At 41.8% G+C, this 26768-nt stretch overlaps 1 protein-coding gene across 1 annotated transcript in view; it reads left to right on the plus strand.

Moving 5' to 3' along the window:
* The window catches only part of LOC142673169 (uncharacterized), a 99639-nt gene extending 74899 nt beyond the window's left edge, over positions 1–24740 (plus strand). Inside the window, exons 4-7 of the mRNA XM_075847180.1 lie at positions 12741–12895; positions 13370–13543; positions 13628–13751; positions 23115–24740. Coding sequence (XP_075703295.1) covers positions 12741–12895; positions 13370–13543; positions 13628–13751; positions 23115–24682 — 2021 coding nt within the window. The 3' untranslated portion in view covers positions 24683–24740. The remainder of the gene's footprint in view (positions 1–12740; positions 12896–13369; positions 13544–13627; positions 13752–23114) is intronic.
* Positions 24741–26768: the final 2028 nt, after the last annotated feature.

A 26768-nucleotide genomic window follows, 5' to 3' on the forward strand; every position in this document is an offset into this window, starting at 1 on the left:
TGATTATCAGGATTGTCCCTGGTGCTATGTGTGATCACTTATATAATATACACTGATTATCAGGATTGTCCCTGGTGCTATGTGTGATCACTTATATAATATACACTGATTATCAGGATTGTCCCTGGTACTATGTGTGATCACTTATATAATATACACTGATTATCAGGATTGTCCCTGGTGCTATGTGTGATCACTTATATAATATACACTGATTATCAGGATTGTCCCTGGTACTATGTGTGATCACTTATATAATATATACTGATTATCAGGATTGTCCCTGGTGCTATGTGTGATTATTTATATAATATATACTGATTATCAGGATTGTCCCTGGTTCTATGTGTGATCACTTATATAATATATACTGATTATCAGGATTGTCCCTGGTTCTATGTGTGATCACTTATATAATATATACTGATTATCAGGATTGTCCCTTACGTGCTATGTGTGATCACTTATATAATATACACTGATTATCAGGATTGTCCCTGGTGCTATGTGTGATCACTTATATAATATACACTGATTATCAGGATTGTCCCTGGTGCTATGTGTGATCACTTATATAATATACACTGATTATCAGGATTGTCCCTGGTACTATGTGTGATCACTTATATAATATACACTGATTATCAGGATTGTCCCTGGTGATATGTGTGATCACTTATATAATATACACTGATTATCAGGATTGTCCCTGGTGCTATGTGTGATCACTTATATAATATACACTGATTATCAGGATTGTCCCTGGTGCTATGTGTGATCACTTATATAATATACACTGATTATCAGGATTGTCCCTGGTGCTATGTGTGATCACTTATATAATATACACTGATTATCAGGATTGTCCCTGGTGCTGTGTGTGATCACTTATATATACTGATTATCAGGATTGTCCCTGGTGCTATGTGTGATCACTTATATAATATATACTGATTATCAGGATTGTCCCTGGTGCTATGTGTGATCACTTATATAATATACACTGATTATCAGGATTGTCCCTGGTGCTATGTGTGATCACTTATATAATATACACTGATTATCAGGATTGTTCCTGGTGCTATGTGTGATCACTTATATAATATACTGATTATCAGGATGGTCCCTGGTGCTATATGTGATCACTTATATAATATACACTGATTATCAGGATTGTCCCTGGTGCTATGTGTGATCACTTATATAATATATACTGATTATCAGGATTGTACCTGGTGCTATGTGTGATCACTTATATAATATATACTGATTATCAGGATTGTCCCTGGTGCTATGTGTTATCACTTATATAATATATACTGATTATCAGGATTGTCTCTGGTGCTATGTGTGATCACTTATATAATATACACTGATTATCAGGATTGTCCCTGGTGCTATGTGTGATCACTTATATAATATACACTGATTATCAGGATTGTCCCTGGTGCTATGTGTGATCACTTATATAATATATACTGATTATCAGGATTGTCCCTGGTGCTATGTGTGATCACTTATATAATATATACTGATTATCAGGATTGTCCCTGGTGCTATGTGTGATCACTTATATAATATATACTGATTATCAGGATTGTCCCTGGTGCTATGTGTGATCACTTATATAATATACACTGATTATCAGGATTGTCCCTGGTGCTATGTGTGATCACTTATATAATATATACTGATTATCAGGATTGTACCTGGTGCTATGTGTGATCACTTATATAATATACACTGATTATCAGGATGGTCTCTGGTGCTATGTGTGATCACTTATATAATATACACTGATTATCAGGATTGTCTCTGGTGCTATGTGTGATCACTTATATAATATACACTGATTATCAGGATTGTCCCTGGTGCTATGTGTGATCACTTATATAATATATACTGATTATCAGGATTGTCCCTGGTGCTATGTGTTATCACTTATATAATATACACTGATTATCAGGATTGTCCCTGGTGCTATGTGTGATCACTTATATAATATATACTGATTATCAGGATTGTCTCTGGTGCTATGTGTGATCACTTATATAATATATACTGATTATCAGGATTGTCCCTGGTGCTATGTGTGATCACTTATATAATATATACTGATTATCAGGATTGTCCCTGGTGCTATGTGTGTTCACTTATATAATATATACTGATTATCAGGATTGTCCCTGGTGCTATGTGTGATCACTTATATAATATATACTGATTATCAGGATTGTCTCTGGTGCTATGTGTGATCACTTATATAATATATACTGATTATCAGGATTGTCCCTGGTGCTATGTGTGATCACTTCTATAATATACACTGATTATCAGGATGGTCCCTGGTGCTATGTGTGATCACTTATATAATATACACTGATTATCAGGATTGTCCCTGGTGCTATGTGTGATCACTTATATAATATATACTGATTATCAGGATTGTCTCTGGTGCTATGTGTGATCACTTATATAATATACACTGATTATCAGGATTGTCCCTGGTACTATGTGTGATCACTTATATAATATATACTGATTATCAGGATTGTCCCTGGTGCTATGTGTGATCACTTATATAATATACACTGATTATCAGGATTGTCCCTGGTACTATGTGTGAGAGAGACAATCCTGATAATCGGTGTATATTATAGAATAGATGTGGCTGCAATTCCCTAATGTAAAAGTTTTGTGTCTTGGTATTTTTTAGATAAGGGAAATGCATGCACTGTAATTCCTTAACCCGTTAGTGACCGCCCATTAGTGTTATTACGGTGGCAACTTTCGGGCTTTATTCAAAGCCATTGCCTTTTTACGGTGCTGCATAGGAATAAACGCCGAGATGAGCAGTTAAATCTCCCTGCCCCCAGCTACCTCTGGTAACTGAGGGCTGGGAGCGGACCTGCTCGAACAGGCGATATAGAATTAAGTATCCATCTCACCTGTTTAACCCCGCAGATGCGGCGCACAATAGCGATCGTCTCATCTGAGTGGTATTGGAGGGAGGGAGCTCCCTCTCTCATCCCACCAGCACCCCGTGATAAGATCAAAAGGTCCCTATGTCTTCTATGGCAGCCAGGGGCCTATAAAGGCCCCCAGGTCTGCCTGTAGTTAATGCCTGCTAGGCCATGCCAGAAGCATGGCCTAACAGATAGCTGTCCGTTTTACACGGACCGGTAGGAATACGCTGCAATACAGAAGTATTGCAGTGTATTATAAAAGCGATCGGATGATCGCATAGTGAAGTTTCCTAATGGGACTAGTAAAAAACGAAAAATACGTTTAATAAATTTTATATTAAATAAATAAAAATACAAAGTGAAAAAAAAAATCAAAAATCCACTTTTTTCCCCTTACAAAATGCTTTATTATTAACCCCTTAAGGACATGGACTAGTTGGCACGTTCAGGACAAAGCCCCATTTTTAAAACCTGACGTGTCACTTTGTGCTAATAACTCTGGAATGCTTATATCTATCTAAGCGATTCTGAGATTGTTTTCTCGTGACACATTATACTTTAAGTTGGTGGTAATATTTTGTTTATACATTCTGTATTCTATTGTGATAAACACCAAAAATGTGCATTTTTCTAAATTTAAATGTATCTGCTTGTAAGGGTATGTTCACATGCCGTGTTTTTAGACGTAATTCGGGCGTTTTACGCCTCGAATTACGCCTGAAAAAACGGCTTCATTACGCCAACAAACATCTGCCCATTGCTTTCAATGGGTTTTACGGTGTTCTGTTCCCACGGGGTGTAATTGTACTCGTCGCTGTCAAAATACGGCGCGTAAAAAGACGCCCGCGAAAAAGAAGTGCATGTCACTTCTTGGGATGTTTTTGGAGCGGTTTTTCATTGACTCCATTGAAAAACTGCTCCAATAACGTCTGTAAAATACGCAGCGAAAAACGCGAGTTGCTACAAAAACGTCTGAAAATCAGGAGCTGTTTTCCCCTGAAAACAGCTCCGTATTTTCAGACGTTTTTGGTCACTGCGTGTGAACATACCCTCAGAGAGATCGTAATATCGCACAAATTAAATCCTAATTAACATTTCCCATATGTCTACTTTAGATTGGCATCATTTTTTGAACATCCTTAGGCTTAGAACTTTAGCAGAAATTTCTCACAATTTCAAGAAAATGTCAAAAGACTGTTTTTACAGGGATGAGTTCAGTTGTGTAGTGGTTTTGTGGTGCCCATACAATGCAAATCCCCATAAATCACCCCCATTTTTAAAACTGAACCCCTCAAAGTATTTAGAACAGCATTTAGGAAGTTTATTAACCCTTTCGGCGTTTCACAAAAATTGCCGCAAAGTAGGGATGAAATGTACAAATTTAATTTTTTTTACATCTTTAATCCTTTTTTTCTGTAACACAGAAGGTTTTACCAGAGAAACGCAGCTTAATATTTATTGCCCACATTCTGCAGTATTTAGAAATATCCCACATGTGGCCCTAGTGTGCCAATTCGCTGAAATACAGACCTCCGAAGCAAAGGAGCACCTAGAGGATTTTGGGGCCTTCTTTTTACTCTAATATATTTTTGCACCATACCCGGTTGGAAGAGGTCTTGTGATACCAAAACAGTGAAAACACCCCAAAAATACACCATTTCGCAAACTACACCCCTCAAGGAATTTATCAAGGGGTATAGTGAACATTTAGACCCTACAGTGTTTTTACTGAATTTAGTGGAATGAAGCCGTGAAAATTAAAATATACATTATTTCGAATATATCGTAGAAATTTTTAATTTTTACAAGGCATAAAGGAGAAAAAAACTACCCAACATTTGAAAAGCAATTTTCCCCGATTACGGAAATACCCCATATGTGGTGATAAACTGCTGTTTGGACACACGGCAGCGATTTAGAAAGGAAGGAGCACCATTTGGCTTTTTGAGCTCAAGCTTTGCTGCAATGATTTTTTGGGTGCCATGTCGCATTAGCAAAGTTCCTGAGGGATGAAATCAGTGGAAACCCCCCCCCCCAAAAGTGACCCTATTTGGGAAACTACACCCTTCAAGGAATTTATCGAGGTGTATAGTGAGCATTTTGACCCCACAGGTTTTCTGCTGACTTTAGTGGAATTAGGCTGGGAAAATGAAAATCCAATTTTTTTCTAATAAAAAGTTGAAATTTTCAATTTTTACAAGGCATAAAGGAGAAAAAGCACCCCAACATTTGAAAACCAATCTCGATTACGGCAATACCCCATAAGTGGTCATAAACTGCTGTTTGGACACACGGCAGGGGTCAAAAGGGAAGGATCACCATTTGGAGCTCAAATGGTTTTCGGGTGACATGTCACGTTTGCAAAGTGCCTGCAGGACTAAAATAGTAGGAAATCCCCGAAAGTGACCCCTTTTGGGAAACTACACCCCTTAAGGAATCTTTCTTTTGCAGAATTTATTGGAATTAGGCCGTAAAAATTAATATCAACATTTTTTTCACTAAAAAGTTGAATATTTTTATTTACTCAGGGATAAAAGGAGAAAAAGCACCCCAACATTTGTAAAGCAATTTCTCCAGAGTACGGAAATACCCCACATGTGGTCATAAACTGCTGTTTGGACAAACGGCAGGGCTCAGAAAGGCAGGAGCGCTATTTGGCATGCAGATTTTGCTGGATTGGTTTCTGGGCGCCATGTTGCATTTGCAAAACCCTAAGGTACCAGAGTACAGTAGAAGCCCCCAAGAAGTGACCCCATTTTGGAAACTACACCACTCAAGGCATTTAACATTTGCCTGGACATTTGACAGAGCTCAGAAGTGAAGAGCAACATGCGCATTTGAGGTCTATTTTGGTGATTTTCACAGCATTGGACCACAATTGCAGGTCTCCGAGGTCAAATAGTAAAACAAATGTGGGGGCATATGTAATCTGCTGAGAACATCAAGGTTTAATAAGGGGGTATAATAATTCGGTAAATAAATAATATTTCAGAGATATGTGGCCAGTTTCGCACTGATAAATGGTGCCCGATCTTATTCGCTTTGGACACTCTGCACATTTTGTGTCGCCATATTCGGAAAGCCAGAACTTTTTTATTTTGCTTGTTTATTGCGGGACGGGTTGTAGTTTTTATTGGTACTGTTTTGGGGTATATGGGACATTATGATCATGGCATTGATTGTTTTTTTTGCGGTGTTCACCGTGCGGGAAAAATAACATTACAGTTTTATAGATTGGGTCGTTACAGACACGGTGATACCAAATATATATATATATATATATATATATATATATATATATATATATTTATTTTTTTTCCTATAATAAAAGGCTTATTATAGGAAAAAAGTCAGTGTTTGTTTTTATTAACTTGAAACTTTTGTTTTTACACTTCTATTCAACTTTTTTCAACTTTTGTTTGTTGTCCCACTAAATGACTTGAGGGCCTGCACCTCTGATCTTTACTCTAATGCATTGCACTACCCACGTAGTGCAATGCATTAGATCTGTCATTCATTCTCTGACAGCAAGCCTATTAGGTCCCGTCTGTGGGCGGGGCCTAATGGGCTATTGTACGTGGCAGACCAGGGCGCCATTATTAGGCCTCCGGTTGCCATAGCAAGGATCGGCTTTGTCACGATCACGTCGTGTTGATGCCGATCTCTACAAACCACTAAGATGCCGCGATCACTTTTGATCGTGGCATATAAGTGGTTAATGGCAGAGATCGGAGCTAGCTCCGTTCCCTGCCGTTACAACATGTTGTCAGCTGTAACATACAGCTGACACCAGCGGCTCAGCTTCTGAGCCTGCACGATTTTGTTACTGCGGCCGGAAGACTTTTAGGCCCCGCCTCTGGGCGGGACCTAGCAGGCGTCTGTTCTAGGCAGACAGGAGGCCATTGCTAGGCTTCCGGTCTGCCAGAGCAGTCATCGGAAACCCCGCAATTTCATTGCAGATTTCCGATCTGCTTGTAAACACCATAGATGCAGCGCTCGGTTTTGAGGGCTGCATCTAAGGGGTTAATCGGCGGATCGGAGGCTAGCTCTGGTCCTGGCCTTGAAGCAGTGGTATCGTTAAGCTGTCACTGCTTTAAAACGGTGTCTGCAGACACAGTACCCTGTTAACGTGATGAAGTAATAGTACGTCAGTTCGCGTTAACAGTCCACCGCCCGTGACGTAATAGTACGTCACAGGGCGTTAAGGGGGGGGCTACCAAAAAAAAAGTTACACATATTTGGTTTTGCCACATCCGTAACGACCCCAACTATAAAGTTATTACATTATTTAACCCGCTCGGCGAACGCCGTAAAAAATAAAATAACAAACAATGCAAAAATTGCTGTTTTCTGTGAAACCTGCCTTAAAAATATCTGATAAAAAGTGATCAAAAAGTTGCGTGTACTCCAAAATGGTACCTATAAAAAATACAAGTTGTCCCGCAAAAAAAAGCCCTCATACAACTGCATCAACACAAAAATATAAAAAGTTATGGCTCTTTAAATATGGAGACACAAAAACAAATCATTTTGAAAAAAAAAAAGGGTTTTTACTGTGTAAAAGTAGTAAAACATAAGAAAACGATACATTTGGTGCGTTTGATAAAGACCCATTCATGAGTTGAAACGTTGCAAGTGTTTTTATGATTGGTGAATAAATCAAATACACTTAGTTACATAGTTACATAGTTACATAGTTAGTACGGCTGAAAAAAGACACATGTCCATCAAGTTCAACCAAGGGAAGGGAAAAGGGAAGGAAAAATTTCTACACATAGGAGCTAATATTTTTTTGTTCTAGGAAATTATCTAAGCCTTTTTTAAAGCCATCTACTGTCCCTGCTGTGACGGCTCCTGCGGTAGGCTATTCCATAAATTCACAGTTCTCACTGTAAAGAAGCCTTGTCGCCTCTGCAACTTGAACCTTTTTTTCTCCAGACGGAGGGAGTGCCCCCTTGTTTTTTGAGGGGGTTTTACAAGGAACAGGATTTCACCATATTTTTTGTATGAGCCATTAATATATTTATATAAGTTAATCATGTCCCCCCCTTAGTCGTCTTTTTTCAAGGCTAAATAGGTTTAATTCTTTCAATCTTTCCTCATAACTTAAATTCTCCATGCCCCTTATTAGCTTCGTTGCTCTTCTTTGTATTTTTTCCAACTCCAGGGCATCCTTTCTATGAACTGGAGCCCAGAACTGAACTGCATATTCTAGATGAGGCCTCACTAATGCTTTGTAAAGTGGTAATATTACATCCCTGTCCCGCGAGTCCATGCCTCTTTTAATACACGACAATATCCTGCTGGCCTTTGAAGCAGCTGATTGACACTGCATGCTGTTATTGAGTTTATGATTTACAAGTACACCCAGATCCTTCTCAACAAGTGAATCCGCCAGTGTAGCGCCCCCTAGGACATATGATGCATGCAGGTTGTTGGTACCAAGATGCATAACTTTACATTTATCTACATTAAACTTCATTTGCCAAGTGGACGCCCAAACACTTAGTTTGTTTAAATCTGCCTGTAATTCATGAACATCTTCCATAGTCTGAACTATATTACATAGCTTGGTGTCATCTGCAAAAATAGAAATAGTGCTATTAATCCCATCCTCTATATCATTAATAAATAAGTTGAATAATAGTGGTCCCAGCACTGAACCCTGGGGTACACCACTTATAACCGGGGACCATTCAGAGAAGGAATCATTGACCACAACCCTCTGGATACGGTCCTTGAGCCAATTCTCAATCCAATTACAAACTATATTTTCTAAACCTATAGTCCTTAATTTACCCATTAGGCGTCTATGGGGGACAGTGTCAAATGCCTTTGCAAAGTCCAAAAACACTAAATCCACAGCGGCCCCTCTGTCTAGACTTCTGCTCACCTCTTCATAAAAACAGATTAGGTTAGTTTGACAACTTCTGTCCTTAGTAAAACCGTGCTGGCTGTCACTTATAATGCTATTTATTGTCACATAATCCTGTATATAGTCCCTCCAATAGCCCCTCAAACATTTTCCCCACGATGGATGTTAAGCTTACTGGTCTATAATTACCCGGGGAAGACCTAGAGCCCTTTTTGAAAATAGGCACCACATTTGCCCTGCGCCAGTCCCTTGGCACTATACCAGTCACTAGAGATTCTCTGAATATTATGAAAAGGGGGACAGAAATAACTGAACTAAGCTCTTTAAGAATTCTAGGGTGTAACCCATCTGGTCCCGGAGCCTTGTGCACATTTATTTTATTTAATTTAGCTTGGACCATCTCTACATTCATCCAATTCAGTATATCAACTGATATATTAACAGCACTGGCACCGGCTACATCAGCTTCTCCTTCTTCAGTTGTATATACAGAGCTAAAGAACCCATTTAGTAACTCTGCCTTCTCTTGATCCCCTGTGATCAGCTCCCCATTACCATTATCTAGGGGTCCTACATGTTCAGACCTGGGCTTTTTTGCATTTATATGCTTGAAGAATTTTTTAGGATTTGTTTTACTATCCTTGGCCACCTGCCTTTCATTTTGTATTTTTGCTAATTTTATTACATTTTTACAGATTTTATTAAGCTCTTTATATTTTACAAAGGCTGCAGCTGTACCCTCAGATTTGTATTTTTTAAATGCCCTTTTTTTGTCATGTATTGCCCCTTTCACAGAAGGTGTAAGCCATGTGGGGTTTAATTTGAGTCGTTTATACTTATTACCTGTAGGAATAAATTTTGCACTATAATAACTCAAGTTTAGATTAACTTGAGTGCTGCAGTTCCTTTCTTCGATTGTATATAAATTTGGTATCGTTGCAATCGTAACAACCCGCTGAATAAAGTTATTGTGTTATTTATACGATACGGTAAACGGTGTAAATTTAGGACACAAAAAAGAGTGGCGAAATTGCTGTTGATTTTTCATCCCCCCTTAAAAAATATTAATAAACGTTAATAAATTATATGTAACCCAAAATGGTGCTATTAAAAAATGCAACTTGTCCCGCAAAAAACAAGATCTTACACAGCTATGTCGACGCAAAAATAAAAAAGTTATATCTCATTGAATGAGACGGTTTAAAAACGTAAAAACTAGCTTGGTAATGAAGGCAAAAAATAGGCTGGTCACTAAGGGGTTAATTACTCCTAAAAATAATAAAATCGAGATTAAAATCGAAAATCGTCTATAGGGTTGAAAATAATCTAGATTAGTTTTTTTGGTAAAATCGCCCATTCTGTAAACCTTCCCCATACTTCTCTCCCGCACCATGACATTCAGTGTTGTCATGGGGATGGCCGTGTTTGGACATGACTGATGGATTACTGGCGACTTTCTTGGTACGGTCTAGAAGAGGTTTATGTATTCGCACCATTAATGTTGTACAACCGACATATTGAACCTGACATTGGTATAGAGCGGATGAGATAAATGACGTGATGTGTTATAATCTATATCTGTCTTACTAGTGACCCCGTTATCTGTACAAGACGAAGAACTATTTGTAGCTTTGTTATAATTCCAGGATCGGCTTTTTATGACCACGGTGGAAATAACCTTCAGTGGTGAGACAAGTCTGACTCCGTATTTCACTCTCACATAAACTCGGGGGAGACGTTGTCCTCGTGTTGGGGTCTCTCTGCAATAATTCTTACACCATCCCGAATAATGTCATCCAGTCCTGACCGCAAATGGGAAGACACTTTACAATAATGTTTCTAAACTCCTTAAACTTCACGCTGAAAGAAGTCGTAAAACATCGTAATTCATAAGTCCGGACATTATTTTTGGGGTGATAACAATTATTTATAGTTTAAAAAAAATCCATAATAAAACATTATGTAAGGTGAAGTTATTTTTTCCTCTCTACACAATTGAAATTGACAACTCATCATTAGTCCACAACCTCGAGGCGAGGATGAACTTACAGAGGAGCCCCCCCCCCCCCAAACACTTAGATGCCTCAGTCACTATTGACCGCAGCATCGAAGAGGTGAAACGGTTATAATCGTAGTTCTCTCAGATCTCCAGCCTTTGCAGCAGGTGTCCGGACTTCCCTATAGCCTGTGAACAACTCCTGAGTGGTAAATGTTCTGTGCAGGAAGGGGTTAAATTAGTAAAATACAAGTTTATACAGAATCTTATCCCACAAAACAATGTATCACTCTGCTCCGCTCCACCTGCGCTATAACATGATGATAAGAAATCACACTGCATGTTTCCTTTATATATAATGTGACCTCAGCTGCTGCAGAACCTCACAGTTTATATCAAACACTGGCTGCATAGTGTGCACCACGTCTTGTGAGATGTCAGCAAAGTCTCCCCAGTATCCGCCATGTGTCAGGTTGTCAGGAGTCAGGTCTTCATCGCCTGGGGGGGGGGGGGGAATGTCTTCATTTTACTCTTCTCACCTGAGAGATATGTTGCAAGTGTCTGATATATGGGGTCCCATCTCTATGTGGAAAACGGGGGTCCCCCGACCCGCCTGGTGAGGTGATGACTACATCCAGTTGAAGAATGAATGGAGAGGTGACCACACATGTGCACGACTCTCTTCATTGACTTGTATAGGAGTTCCAGAAACAGCAGAGCACGGCCAGAGGTGGAGCCGCATCTATCCGACGTTTCTGCCATATCCTGGGAAGAAATGTTCGTGTTGGGAATACCCTTTTAACCCTTTCCCGCCGCAGCCAATTTTCGGATTTTAACTTTCGTCGCCCCTTCCAAAAGCCATAACTCTTTTATTTTTCCATCAAAATTGCCGTATAATCAAGTGGGAAACTGGAAAAAAACTATTTGTGAGATGGAATAGGAAAAAAATAGCGATTCCTTAATCTTTTGGGGAGTTTAGTCGTTACGTGTTCAGCGTGTGGTAAAAACGGCATGTTAACTTTCTTCTGCGCGTCAATACGATTACAGCGATACCAAATTTATTTAGGTTTTTATTATGTTTTGCTACTTTTACAAGAATAAAAAATTGATTGTTAAAAATAAAATTCGAGTTTTGTCACCACATTCTGAGAGCCATACGTTTTTTCTGTTGACTGAGCGATATGAGGGCTTTTTTTTTTTTTTTTTTGCTGTGCGAGCTATATTTTTTTTTCTGATTTTTGCTGTTGATAAAGTGACCAAAAAATAGCAATTCTGATGGTTTAAATTTTTTACAGCGTTCACTGTGCGGACTAAATAATGATATATTGTAATAGTCCAGGCTTTTACGGACGCGTTGATACCAGTTATGTTAATTTGTTTTGTTTTTTTGTTACATTGTGCTTGAGGGAAAATGGGAAAAGGGGCTTTTTTTTTTATTTTACTGTTTTTCACTTTTTTTTTTTTTTTTTTTTACTCGTCCCCCTAGGAGACTATAACCAACGATCGTTGGATCTCTTGCACGATATGATAGCGGACCTGGGGACCTTCATCAAGCCCTCAGGCTGCCATGCTATCCAACGGTGCCCCCTGATCGCGTCGCGTGGGGGGCCATTGGAACGTAACAGGGGGCCACCCCCTGTTTCTAGTAATTTAAATGCCGCGTTCGCTTTTGAGATCCCTTTTGTTACCCTGAAGTGTTAGCTGCAACACACAACCGACACATTTGCTCGTTTTCCCCCATCCAACGTGCGCCGTATATATACGGCGAATGTCGGGAAGGGGTTAATCCATGTGGTGACGGCTCTGAGAAAATATTTCTCTGAATGATCAATAAGTGAGGTTCTGTATGTCACACATGATGTTGTCCCCTGTATGATTTCCATCTTCTCCTTTCTTCATAAAGACGTCTGCAGTACCAGATCCTCCAGTTTTCTCATCTTCTCCTCCACAACGTTCCTTCTCCTGAATGACCCACCAAGGATGGACAAGGACAGGAATGAGATGAGCAGAAGAATATTAGACTTCACCTTGGAGATCATCTACCTGTTGAGCGGAGAGGTAAACTTTTCTACATTATAGAACAAGTCACACATAGGGAAGAGACAATACATAATAGGAAGTAATAGGAAGAATCCAGTGTCCTGTATAACAGCGTCCAGACCTTCCAAGTGACGTCACGAAGCTGAAGATCAGCCACCAATATGGTCACTTATGTGTCATGTCACCAATGCAGCAATAGTAATGTTGTAGAGTAATGAGAATGACAAGGAACCAGGAGGATCAGGATGACTATATAGAAACATAGAAGATGACGGCAGGAGGAGAGCACATGGTCCAGCTAGATGCCCTCAATATTATTTCCTTTTTACTTTTGGCCTCGTTCTATTTTCTCAATGTCTTTTTGTAGGTGAGGTCTCCAGTATTACAGATGTAGGGTCACTAGAGCTCTATACAACGGGGTCACAATCTACCTCTTTCTACTGAGGGGGGAATACTGTGTTCAGCTCTCTGTGTCTCTCTCTCCATACACAGGAGTACACAATGGTGAAGAAGACATCGGGTGACTGTACGACTCCCATCATCCATGAGTCAGGAGGATGGAGCAGTAGTCAGAGCCCCATCACAGAGCCTCCCCCTCACTCCCGGATACATGAGAAGAAGATCTTAGAACTTATCTACAAGATGACTGAGCTGCTGACTGGAGAGGTGACACTGCTGGGAATGCTGGGAAATTCTACAGTAACAGCACTGGAGGTGTCTGGGTGATGACTGTATCATTGTGTGTGTCAGGTTCCTATAAGGTGTCAGGATGTCGCGGTCTATTTCTCCATGGAGGAGTGGGAGTATCTAGAAGGACACAAGGATCTGTACGAGGAGGTCATGATGGGGAACTATCGGCCGCGCACATCACAAGGTGAGATATAGATATATAATTTATATATTATTAATTTTTTTGTTGAAGTGTTAATTTCATCATGTCCAGTATACACAGACATGTGATTCCTGATCTCAGATCACACGCTCCTTGCTTTGCTGCAGTGCTGCACTAGAGAATGGTCACAGATTTGTAGTAGAAGTTTCTATATAACTGAATGTTGTTCTTTCTGCAACAGGTACATGAATTTTTACTAACCACAATCAGATGAGTTGGACAATCACAGAAATTTCTGCCACCATTTTTCCATGTGTGAACATAGTCTTATATAACCAGCGACTGATCTGCGACTGATGTGGGAACAGCAGACATGACAATCATGTCCAGATATAACAAAGGGTTGAATATCTTCTTTGTAAGACACAATACACAGGGTTAGTGGTAGAAATGTAGAATAGGGATCTGTTCGATTGTCAGCCGGGGCAGGGAGGTATTTTCTACTTTATGTAGAATTGGGTCTTTGTCGTGTAAAGATTGTTTTTTACCTTCCTCTGGATCTACTGGGATTCGTTGTGTAAATTAAATACTTGCATATCCCATAATTTAATAATTATACATCACCTTTTCTTAGAACTTTTTATTGTGCTGTTCCTCTGTTATTCCTCCTAGAAATGTATGAATGATTTGGCATCTAGTGTGTTACCATCTGGGGGCGTGTCCATATAGTCTGACCATGTCCAATCAGTGCTGACAATATCGGAAGGTGTAGGGACACGACTATTTCCCAAAGGGAATGGTGACACCCTTTTCTGAATTTAATCTTACATTTCCAGTAGGAATAACAGGAACGGCATGGTGCAGAGTTCTGAGAAAAAATGCTCCAGAATTGTTGATTCACGGGGAATACAATTATGCACTAAAATAGACGTGTGAGGAGAGCCGACAAGTCCTCTATAAAGTATTTTCTGTCTTCCTCTGGATGAATTGGGGTTTGTAAGTCTAAAAAGTTTAAACTTGATGGACTTAGACCTTGTTTAACCCACTAACTATGTAACTATGTAACTATGTAAAATGTCTCTCTCTGTCTAGCCTGATCAGCCATAACATTAAAACCACCTGCCTAAGATTGTGTAGGTCGCCCTCAGGCTGCCAAAACAGCTCTGACCCATGGAGATGTGACATCTCCATGAGATCTGGCACAAGACGTTAGCAGCAGATCTTTCAAGTCCTGTAAATTGTGAGGTGCGGGCTCCATGAATCGGACTTGTTCTCCAGACCATCCCACAGATAATCGATCGGATTGAGATCTGGGGTATTTGGAGCCAAGTCAACTCCTTGAACCATTCCTGATCAATATTTGCATTTTGTCAGGGGGCATTATCCTCCTGAAAGAGGGCACTGCCGTTAGGGATACCGCTGCCATAACGGTTACTTGTCTGCAACAATATTTAGGTAGGTGGTACGTGTCACATTTACATGAATTCCGGGACCAACAGAACATTGCCCAGATCATCACACTGCCTCTGCCGGCTTCTCTTCCCATAATGCATCCTGCTGCCATCTCTTCCACAGGTAAGTGACATAACCCGGCCGTCCACATGATGTAAAAGAAAACAGGATTTATCGGACCACGTCACGTTTTATTGCCCAGTTCTGATGCTGCCTATTGTAGCCACTTTTGGTGGTGGACAGGGGTCAGCATGGGCGCCCTGACTGGTCTGCGGCTACACAGCCCATACGCAGTAAGCTGTGATGCTCTGCGTGTACAGACACCTTACTATCATAGCCAGCAGTGACTTTTAGGCCTGGTTTACACGAGCGTGTGCGTTTTGCGCACGCAAAAAATGCGGCGTTTTGCGTGCACAAAAGGCACTTAACAGCTCCGTGTGTCAGCCCTGTATGATGCGCGGCTGCGTGATTTTCGCGCAGCCGCCATCATGATGACACTCCGTTTGAATGTTTGTCAACAGAAAAGCACGTGGTGTTTTCTGTTTGCAAACATACTTTTGACTACTGTTGCGCGAATCACGCGCATCCCACGGAAGTGCTTCCGTGTGGTGCGCGTGATTTTCACGCACCCATTGCCTTCAATGGGTGCGTGATGCGCGAACAGCGCACAAATTTAGGACCTGTCGTGAGTTTTTTTTTCAGCGGACTCACGCTGAGCAAAACTCACGGACTGTCTGCATTCCCCCATAGACTTTTATATAGGTCCGTACGACACGCGTGAATAGCACGCGCGTCGCACGGACGTATATCACGCTCGTGTAAGCGAGGCCTTACAGTAATTTGTCGTACGTAACCCTTCCGTGGGTTGGGACCAGATGAGCTCCTCACGCACATTGAGTCTTGACCTCCAATCCCCCTGTTGCCGGTACATCGGTTGTCCTTTGGAGCACTTTTGGTAGGTACGAACCTTTACATACCAGAAACACCTCACAAGACTGGTAGTTTTTGGGGATACTCTGACCAATTTGTCCTTTGTAATTTTATACTTCTCCATGTTTCAAACACATTAACTTAATGAACTGACTTTTCACTTCCTGTCTAATATCCCGCCTCTGTCAGGCGCCATTGTCACGAGATCATCAATGTTCTTCACTTCACCTGTCGGTGGTTTTAATGTTATGGATGATCAGTGTATATATGGAGGAGGACAGTGTAGTTCTTCTCATAGACTCACAGAAAACCAATTACTGGTAAATGTATTCATAAATATAATTTTTTCCCCCATTCACCATAACAGCACCAGGGAAATTAAACTTGGAGGTATATAACTATAGCGCTTCCTCCAACACCTCAGTGGTTTTCCATCCCTTGTAGAGAGAAATCTTGGAGTAGTTGTTTTCCTTACAGGTACTTTGTCTGACCGTGGGTTCCCTCTCGTAAATTTTGACTTCCCATATAAGCAGGGAGTATTGTTCCTGGTCATCAATCTGGTACTCTTTTGGTTGGCACGGGGCTCTAATAATAGGACCCATGTGTGCTGGCGATTTCAAGTGTATTCACATCCTTAGGAGACAAATGCAATTGAATACTATGGTGGAGTAGAAGGCCGTCTAACAGGGGTAACACAACAAAGCTCAGGCAATGAAGGAAGGGGCAGGGCCCTTCTTCTAATCCAGGGTGATCATGGGAGCAATCAGTCAATCTGAAACGTGTGTGCTCTGGCCCATTAAGGCCAGGAATTAGATCGAGTGCGCACCCCAGTGGTCACTGCAGGACAGGATGGCCGCATGTCCTGGCATCTCTAGGGAGGAAGACATCTGCAGGATGATAGGAGTCTGCGACCGCGGACATTACAGTATGCCCCCTCTTCTTGGGGCCAGAATGAGAGAGGAACTTCTTAATGAGGGAAGACGTTTCGGTTCTCCTCTGACTCCCAGGACCTCTCTTCTGGACTAAACCCCTTCCAATACACCAAGTAAAAGGCTTTTCCTCTTGAAGTCCAAGATCTCCTTTACCTGAAATACATCGGCAGAACCGCTGGGGGCAACTGCAGGGCTAAGAGTCTTAGAGTAGCGGTTCAGGACCACAGGCTTCAGAAGAGACACGTGAAAGGAGTTGGGGATTCTGAGGGTAGTATATCGGACAGCCAAAGCTTATAAGGGACTGGGTTGATCCGCTGGAGGATCTCAAAGGGTCCGAGGAACCTGGGATCGAATTTGCACGACGACACCCTCAGCCGGATATTGCATGAGGACAGCCAGACCTTGGTACCCAGAAGAAATTGGGGAGGCTCTCTTCTCCTTGTGTCTGCCTTTCGCTTCATGCGGCTGACCGCCAGCAGAGTAAGGCCTCATTTACACGAGCGTGTGCGTTTTGCGCGCGCAAAAAACGCTGCGTTTTGCGCGCGCAAAAGGCACTTGGCAGCTCCGTGTGTCATCCGTGTATGATGCGCGGCTGCGTGATTTTCGCGCAGCCGCCATCATAGAGATGAGGCTAGTCGACGCCCGTCACTGTCCAAGGTGCTGAAAGAGCTAACTGATCGGCAGTAACTCTTTCAGCACCCTCGACAGTGAATGCCGAACACAATATACACCAACCTGTGAATAAAAAAAGACTTTCATACTTACCAAGAACTTCCTGCTTCCCCCAGTCCGGGCTCCCGGCCGTTGCCCTGGTGACGCGTCCCTCTCTTGTCATCCGGCCCCACCTCCCAGGATGACGCCGCAGTCCATGAGACCGCTGCAGCCTGTGATTGGCTGCAGCCTGTGCTTGGCCTGTGATTGGCTGCAGCCTGTGCTTGGCCTGTGATTGGCTGCAGCTGTCACTTTGACTGAACTGTCATCCCGGGAGGTCGGACCGGAGTTATCGGTAAGTCAGAACGTCTTTTTTTTTTTTACAGGTTCATGGATTTTCGGAGCGGAAGTCACTGTCCATGGTGCTGAACCAGTTTAACGCTTTCAGCACCGTGGACAGTGACTGTCTCCTGACGTCGCGTACCCGAACATTTTTTACCGGTTTCGGTCAAAACGAGTTTGGCCGAACCCGGTGAAGTTCGGTGCGCTCATCTCGAATTTGACACTCCGTTTGGATGTTTGTAAACAGAAAAGCACGTGGTGCTTTTCTGTTTACATTCAGGAGTTTGACAGCTCTTGCGCGAATCACGCAGTTCGCACGGAAGTGCTTCCGTGCGGCATGCGTGGTTTTCACGCACCCATTGACTTCAATGGGTGCGTGAGTGCGCGAAAAACGCACGATTATAGAACATGTCGTGAGTTTTTTTCTGCGCACACGCAATGAGCGCAATTCACGCATCGTCTAAACTGCCCCATTGACTAATATAGGTGCGTACGACATGCGTGCAAAGCACGCGCGTCGCACGCGCGTATAATACGTTCGTGTAAATGAGGCCTAAAGGATCAGTTTTGCTGACAGATTTTTAGGAAGTCCCTGAATGCAGAGTCAGCTGTAGACACCTGAAACGTAGCTGACACAGGGAGAGGAATTCGTGGATGTTGACTGTAGACATTAAAGAACGGTGTAGAAGCGGTAGACTCACTTGTGTGGTCGTTATAGGAGAACTCGGCCCAAGGAAGAAGCTGCACCCAGTCATCATGCTGCCTGGAGATGAAGTGTCGTAGATAGTTCTCCATGATTTGGTTTGATCCTGTCGACTTGGCCATTGGACTGGGCATCGTAGGCTGAGGAAAAGTTCAAGTTTACATCAAGGAGTTTGCAGAGGGTTCTCCAAAATTTCGAGGTGAACTGAAGCCCCCGATCCGACACGATATGCAGAGGTAAGCCATGCAGGCGGAAGATGTGTTGGATGAAGACGTCGGCCAGTCGAAAGGCAGAAGGTATACCGGTCAGCGGAACGAAATGAGCCATCTTCGAGAATCGGTCCACAACCACCCTGACCGCACTGCATCCAGTAGAGGGAGGCAGGTCCGTAACAAAGTCCATTGATATATGCTGCCAGGGAGCATTGGGCACAGGCAGCGGCTGGAGCAGGCTTGGAGTGAGCAACCTTGTTAGCCGCGCGCACCGTGCAGGACGAGACAAAGTCCATGATGTCTTTGGGCAGCGTGGGCCACCAGAAATGACTGGCAATCAGGTCTCGGGTTTTACGGACACCCACGTGACCCGCCACTCTAGAACTGTGTCCCCATCGAAGGATTCTTCTGTCTGCCAAGCTCTCAAAAGTCCTCCCCGGAGGGTTGTCTCTTACTTGCAAAGGATTGACAGAGATAATGCAGGACGGATCAATGATGTTTTGTGGAGACTCCATGTTGTCCTCTATCTCGAATGACCTGGACAAGGCATAGGCCCTCACATTCTTATCGGCAGGGCGATACTGGAGCTCAAACTGGAACCTGGCAAAGAACAGCGACCACTTGCTTGACGGGGCTTCAGTCGTTGGGCCGTCTGGAGATAGGTGAGGTTCTTGTGGTCAGTAAATATCAGGATGGGATGTACTGCACCCTCTAGTCGATGTCTCCACTCCACCAGGGCCAATTTGATGGCCAGTAACTCCCGATCCCCAATCGAGTAGTTGCGCTCTGCAGAAGAGAAAGTTTAGAGTAACAAAACTGTAGAGATACATCAGGATGATGGAAGGTAGAGGCTGACGCGAAGGCACTCTTCAGGCTATTAAATGCGGATTCCGCTACTGGAGTCCACACCTTGGCGTTCATGCCTTTTTTGGTGAGGGTGGAGATGGGAGCTGCCAGTGAGAAGTTTGGGATAAACTGCAGGTAGAAATTGGCGAATCCCAGGAAACGCTGTATGGACCTTAAGCCTTGAGGATGTGGTCATTCCAGGACGGCTTTTACCTTCTCAGGATCTTGAGGCCTTTATCCGAGATGATATAGACCTGGAAGGGTAGAGCATTTCTCTCAAACACGCACTTCTCCAACTTGGCATACAGGCGATTCTCCGTTGATCTCAGCAAAACTTGACGGACATGTCTCTGATGAGTCGTCGGGTCTGGATAAAAATGTAAGATGTCAAGATAGACCACAACACAGACATAGAGGAGGTCACGGAAGATGTCATTAACAAATTCTTGGAAGACCATGGGAGCGTTACACAGACCGAAGGCCATGACAAGGTATTCATAGTGCCCGTCTCGGGTGTTAAATGCCATCTTCCATTCGTCACCATGGCGAATCCGGACTAGGTTGTAAGCCCCACGCAGGTCTAGTTTAGAAAAAATCTTGGCTCCTCGTATGCGGTCAAAAAGCTCAGAAATCAGTGGCAATGGATATCTATTTTGATCTGGTTGAGACCCCGGTAGTCGATGCAGGGTCGAAGAGATCCGTCCTTTTTGATAAAGAAGAACCCGGCCGGGGAGAAGGATTTTCGTATGAAGCCCCTCTCCAAATTCTACTTAATATAGGCGGACATAGACTGACTGGCAAGGAGAGAGGGTATACCCTTCCACGGGGAAGGGATGTGTCAGGAACCAGTTAAATTGGGCAACCATACACCCGGTGTGGGGGCAGCGTCTCCGCCTCCTTCTTGCTAAAAACATCCGCAAACTGAATAGTGAGAAGGCAATCCTGCCAATGACTGAGGCTGGGGAGGCTGGGCCAGATGGATGTGCCCCAGGCAGCGGTTGAGGCACTTTGACCCCACTGAAGAACCTCTCCAGAATTCCATTCCACAACTGTTGGCATGTAGTCGGCCGGTCGGTACTTCCCGGAGGTGTAGTAGGAGGAACAGCAGAGGCTATAGGAGCAGGTGCTGGGGAAACTGCAGCTTGCACATCCAGCCGATGTGCAATAATGTTCAACGCCTGGAGGAGTTGGTCCTATCGAGACCGGAGGTCTAGCATATCCGCTCACATCACTTGTGACGTCGTCATGGTCTTGGGTTGACCAGCGGGTCCATCGCCTGAGCTTACTGTCATGATGGGTGTGAACCCACTGGGCCGTCCTGCCGTAGCGGGATAGCAGCTGGCCAAACGGGATACCAAGGCAAAGTCAATTGTTTGAATAAGGGTACCTGTGGCAATACAGACAGCGATGGCAAGCTCTGATGGGACCTTGGCAGCAGGAAGACACCAGGCGTGGCGAAATACAGCAGGCGTAGTATACGACACAACACGACTCCAACTTTCTACGGCACAGGAACAAGGTAGCACGGGATACAGGTAGCATGAACAGGAAAACTGGGAACTGGAAAACATTAAGGGACCATTTGCAAAGACTAACACGGGTAACACAACAACGCTCAGGCAATGAAGGAATGGGCAGGTCCCTTCTTATAGTCCATGGTGACCATGGGAGCAATCAGTCAATCTAAAACATGTGTGTACTCTGGCCCATTAAGGCCAGAAATGAGCTTGTGGTTACTGCAGGACAGGACGGCCGCATGTGCTGGCATCTCTGGGGAGGAAGACATCTGCATGATTATAGAAATCTGAGGTCTGCGATCGCGGACGATACAATAGGCCTGCGGCTTACAAAGCACTGGGACCGCGGCGCAGTTGGTGAGAAGCACAACATTGTCATTTCGGCTCTGATCAATAAGCATAGAAGTGTTGAGGGAAGTGTCTGATATATATATACAGTAGTCATGGATTTAGTCACTGTGTGATTCCTACAGATGGATCCAGTAGGAGAGATGTCCCTGTCCTCTGTATTCCCAGGATTGTCCAGAGGAAAATCACAATGTCCCAGAGAATCATCAGGTAGATGAAGCCGAGTTCTATACCAGAACCATATAGAGGTGTGTGTGGACCTTTTTGGTCCTGCGGTCATAGATGTGGTCATAGATTTTGGTGGTTTCTTATGTTGTTCTGTTAGATTCTTCGCACTCTCTGCTGTATTGTACTGAATTGTTACATATGTGAAATCAGGGGGATGATCTGACTAATATGAAAGCGGAGGGTGATGCAGAAGAAGAATGGGTGATCGGCGATCAACCATATAAGAGTGGAGTGGAGGAGGAAATTCCAGAAGATGTTACCACAGGTAAGTAATAATGAATTTAGAAAGTGAAATGGGAGGTTTGTTAAAGGGTTGTCCAGCCCTTAAAAATTGATGGCCTATCCTCATGATAGGCCATCAATAGCTCAAAATAGTCATGCTCCTCAGTACCCGACAATGTTATGATATCGTACCTGCATTTCAGAGCTTTGAATATTCTTGCAAATAAAAGCAAAACTGTTCAATTTTGCCGCAATTTTTTATAAAGTCAAGGCATAATGCCACGATTTCCTGCAATTCTCTGCAAAAGACAAATTTTTAGTGTGGGGTGAGAACTCTGTACATGCAGCTTTTTAGTTATTATTGAGAAATACTTGCAGCAAACATTAGATATCTAGGGCAAAGTGCACATCGGAGTCAGATGCTGGAAATTCAGAAAAAATCTTTAACAAAGCAGACAGATGCAATACGCTACTGCAAGGAATACATGAGCGAGTTCAGGTAGGCTATGAGTACAGGGAGCTTTAGCAGAGAGAGGCATCCCCATTTTCTGCATTTCTACTGTTCTCTGTAACTTGGGACTGAATTTGTAGAACAACCACAGGTCGACAACAAGTTATAGAAAAGAAGTCCCCTAGTGGCAGTTACTTTATACAGACTTTGCAAGGATAATGCAGAAATTTTTTAAAGAGCGCAAGTAGCAAAATTGCTAGATATCAGGTATACTATTAGATTAACACAAGTTTTTCATTAAAAATTATTGTCCATTTAAAGTGTTTTTGAAAGATTTATAAGGCTGGAATTAGGCAATTCAATTTCTGTGGCAGTATTTGGTGAATTTTTTTTGCGCCAAATCCAGTGCTGGTTTTGAAAGGAATGGCTCAAACCTTTCCTTCCTGCTGGATCCACTTCTGATTGACTATATATAAAAAAAAAAACCTGCATGCAGCCTAATATGTCATAAAGTTGTCTACTTTGTGGTTTGAAAAATCTAAAAATCACAATTCATTTTTAATCCTAACAGAAGATGGCAGTAAGAACTCTGAGGGAAACGTAATGTTTTTGATAAATTATGAAGTAGAAGATGAAGATATCAAGCAACAGTCTTCAGGAGAAAACCACATTGCCCTTAATGTACATCCAGGACTTCACAGTAAAGATCTATCATATAATTCCCCTAATCATGAGGAACCTTCTCCTGACCAATCACGGATTGTTACCACATGTGCAGCTCAGGAAGGGGGTTCAAGGTTTCAATGTGGTAAACCGTTCACAAAAATGTCAGGTCTTTATAAGCACAGAAGAATTCACGAAGGAGAGAAGCCGTATTCATGTTCAGAATGTGGGAAATATTTTACACGCAAATTAAATCTGGTTGCACATGAGAGAATTCACACAGGAGAGAAACCATATTCATGTCCAGATTGTGGGAAATGTTTTACAACAAAATCAAATCTTGTTTCACATATGAGAAATCACACGGCAGAAAAGCCGTATTCATGTTCAGAATGTGGGAAGTGCTTTAGAGATCAAGCAGATCTTACTTTACATGAGAGAATTCACACAGGGGTAAATGCACATTCATGTTCAGAATGTGGAAAATATTTTACAAAAAAATCACAACTTACTTTACATGAGAGAAATCACACAGGAGAAAAGCCGTATTCATGCTCAGAATGTGGAAAATGTTTTAGAGAAAAATCAGGTCTTGTTAAACATGAGAGAATTCACACAGGAGAAAAGCCGTATTCATGTTCAGAATGTGGGAAATATTTTACACGCAAATCATGTCTTGTTACACATGAGAGAACTCACACAGGAGAGAATCCGTATTCATGTTCAGAATGTGGGAAATATTTTACACGCAAATCATATCTTGTTATACATAAGAGAACTCACACAGGAGAGAATCTGTATTCATGTTCAGAATGTGGGAAATGTTTTACAGTCAAATCAAGTCTTGTTAAACATGAGGGAATTCACACAGGAGTGAAGCCGTATTCATGTTCAGAATGTGGGAAGTGCTTTAGACTTAAAGCACATCTTACTTTACATGAGAGAATTCACACAGGAGTAAAACCATATTCATGTTCAGAATGTGGGAAATGTTTTGCAGATCAATCAAGTCTTGTTAAACATAAGGTAAGTCACGCAGGAGAGAAGCCGTATTCATGTTCAGAATGTGGGAAATGTCTTCCAGATAAATCAAGTCTTGTTAAACATGAGAGAATTCACACAGGAGAGAAGCCGTATTTATGTTCAGAATGTGGGAAATGTTTTAGAGAAAAATCATACCTTGTTAGACATGAGAGAAGTCACACAGGAGATAAACCATTTTCATGTTCAAAATGTGGGAAATGTTTTGTACTAAAATCAATTCTTACTAAACATGAGAGAAGTCACACAGGAGAGAAGCCATATTCATGTTCAGAATGTGGGAAATGTTTTGCACATAAACCAAATCTTATTACACATGAGAGAATTCACACAGGAGAGAAGCCGTATTCATGTTCAGAATGTGGGAAAAGTTTTGCACATAAACCAAATTTTGTTAAACATGAGAAAACTCACAGAGGGGAGAAGACATTTTGATGTTCTATATATGGAAAATATTTTACATGAAATAAAATGTTACAACTCATCAAAAAAATTGCATCAAAAAATCCTGTATTCTTGTTTGGAATGTGGGAAAAGCTATAGGAGGGAAAAAAAATATTTTTAACTCACCAGGTTATTCACAGACAATAACCCCTTGGTGACTCAGCAAATTATGGCCTTGTAAACACAGACCCATTGTTTTAAAATCCGATGTGTCACGTTGTGAGATTAATTTAACCCCTTAAGGACACAGCCACTTTTGGACCTTATGACACAGCCTCATTTTTTAAATCTGACGTGTGTTACTTTATGTGGAAATATTTTGGGAATGCTTTTACCTATCGAAACGAGTCTGAGATTGTTTTCTCGTGACATATTGTACTTTAAGTTAGTGAAAAAATTTGGTCGATATATTCAATATTTTTGTGTGAAAAACACCAACATTTTGAGAAAATTTGCAAAAAATTAGCATCTTCTCATTTCAAATGTATCTGCTTGTAAGACAGATAGTTATACCACACAAAATAGTTACTAGCTAACATTTCCCATATGTGTACTTTAGATTGGCGGAATTTTTTGAACATCCTTTTATTTTTCTAGGACGTTACAAGGCTTATAAATTTAGCAGTAATTTCTCTAATTTCAAAGAAAATTTCAAAAGCCTAGTTTTTTTAAGGGACCAGTTAACTTCTGAAGTGGCTTTGAGGGCCTTTATATATTAGGAACCCCCACAAATCACCCCATTTTAAAAACGGCACCCCTTAAATTATTCAAAACAGCATTTAGAAAGTTTCTTAACCCTTTATGCGTTTCACAGGAATTAAAGCAAAGTGGAAGGGAAATTTGCAAATTTCATTTGTTTTGCAGAAATTCCATTTTAATCAATTTTTCCTGTAATACTGAAGGTTTTTACCAGAGAAACACAACTGAATATTTATTGCCCTGATTTCTGAAGTTTTTATAAATATCCCACATATGGCACTAGTGCGCTACTGGACTGAAACAAAAGCCCCTGAAGCAAAAGAGCACCTAGAGGATTTTTGGGCCTTCCTTTCCTTAAATTATATTTCAGGCACCATGTCAGGTTAGAAGAGGACTTGTGGTCCAAAAATAAAGGAAACACCCCAAAAAAGACACCGCTTGAGGAATTCATCTAGTGGTGTAGTGAGCATTTTGACCCCACAGCTGTTTCATAGATTTCATTAGAATTGTGCAGTGAAAATGAAAAATTACATTATTTTCCAATAAGATGTAGCTTTACCTCAAAATGTTTAATTTTTTTCAACAAATAAATGAGGAAAAGCACCCCAACATTTGTAAAGCAACTTCTCCAGAGTACGGAAATACCAAACATGTGGTCATAAACTGCTGTTTGGGCAAGCGGCAGGATTCGGAAGGGAAGGCACGCCATTTAGCTTTTGGAGCACTGATCTTGCTGGATTCATTTCTCTGCACCATGTCGCATTTGTAAAGCTCCTAAGGTACCAGTACAATGGAAACCCCCCCCCCAAAAGTTACTCCATTTCGGAAACTACACCCCTTGAGGAATTCATCTAGGGGTGTAGTGAGCATTTTGAACCCACAGGCATTTCATAGATTTCATTAGAATTGGGCAGTAAACATGAAAAATTTCATTTTTTTTCCACTAAGAGGTAGCTTTAGGTCAAAATGTTTTATTTTCTCATAAAAAAAGGAGAAAAAGCACAATAATATTTGTAAAGCAACTTCTCCAGAGTACGGAAATACCCCATATGTGGTAATAAACCACTGTATGAATACACATCAGGGCTCAGAAGGGAAGGAGCGCCATTTTGCTTTTGGAGAGCAGATTTTGCTGGATTGGTTTTTCTGCACCATGTCGCTTTTGCAAAGCACCTTAGGTACCAGTACAGTGGAACCTACCCAAAAGTGACTCTATTTGGCAAACTACACCCATTGAGGAATTCATCTAGGGGGGTAGTGAGCATTTTGACCCCACAGGTGTCTCATAGATTTTATTAGAAATGGGCAGTGAAATTGAAAAATTACATTATTTTCCAATAAGACGTAGCATAAGTTCAACATTTTTCATTTTCTCATC

This window comes from Rhinoderma darwinii (assembly GCF_050947455.1).
Source record: "Rhinoderma darwinii isolate aRhiDar2 chromosome 1 unlocalized genomic scaffold, aRhiDar2.hap1 SUPER_1_unloc_4, whole genome shotgun sequence".
In the NCBI taxonomy this organism is placed as follows: Eukaryota; Metazoa; Chordata; class Amphibia; order Anura; family Rhinodermatidae; genus Rhinoderma; species Rhinoderma darwinii.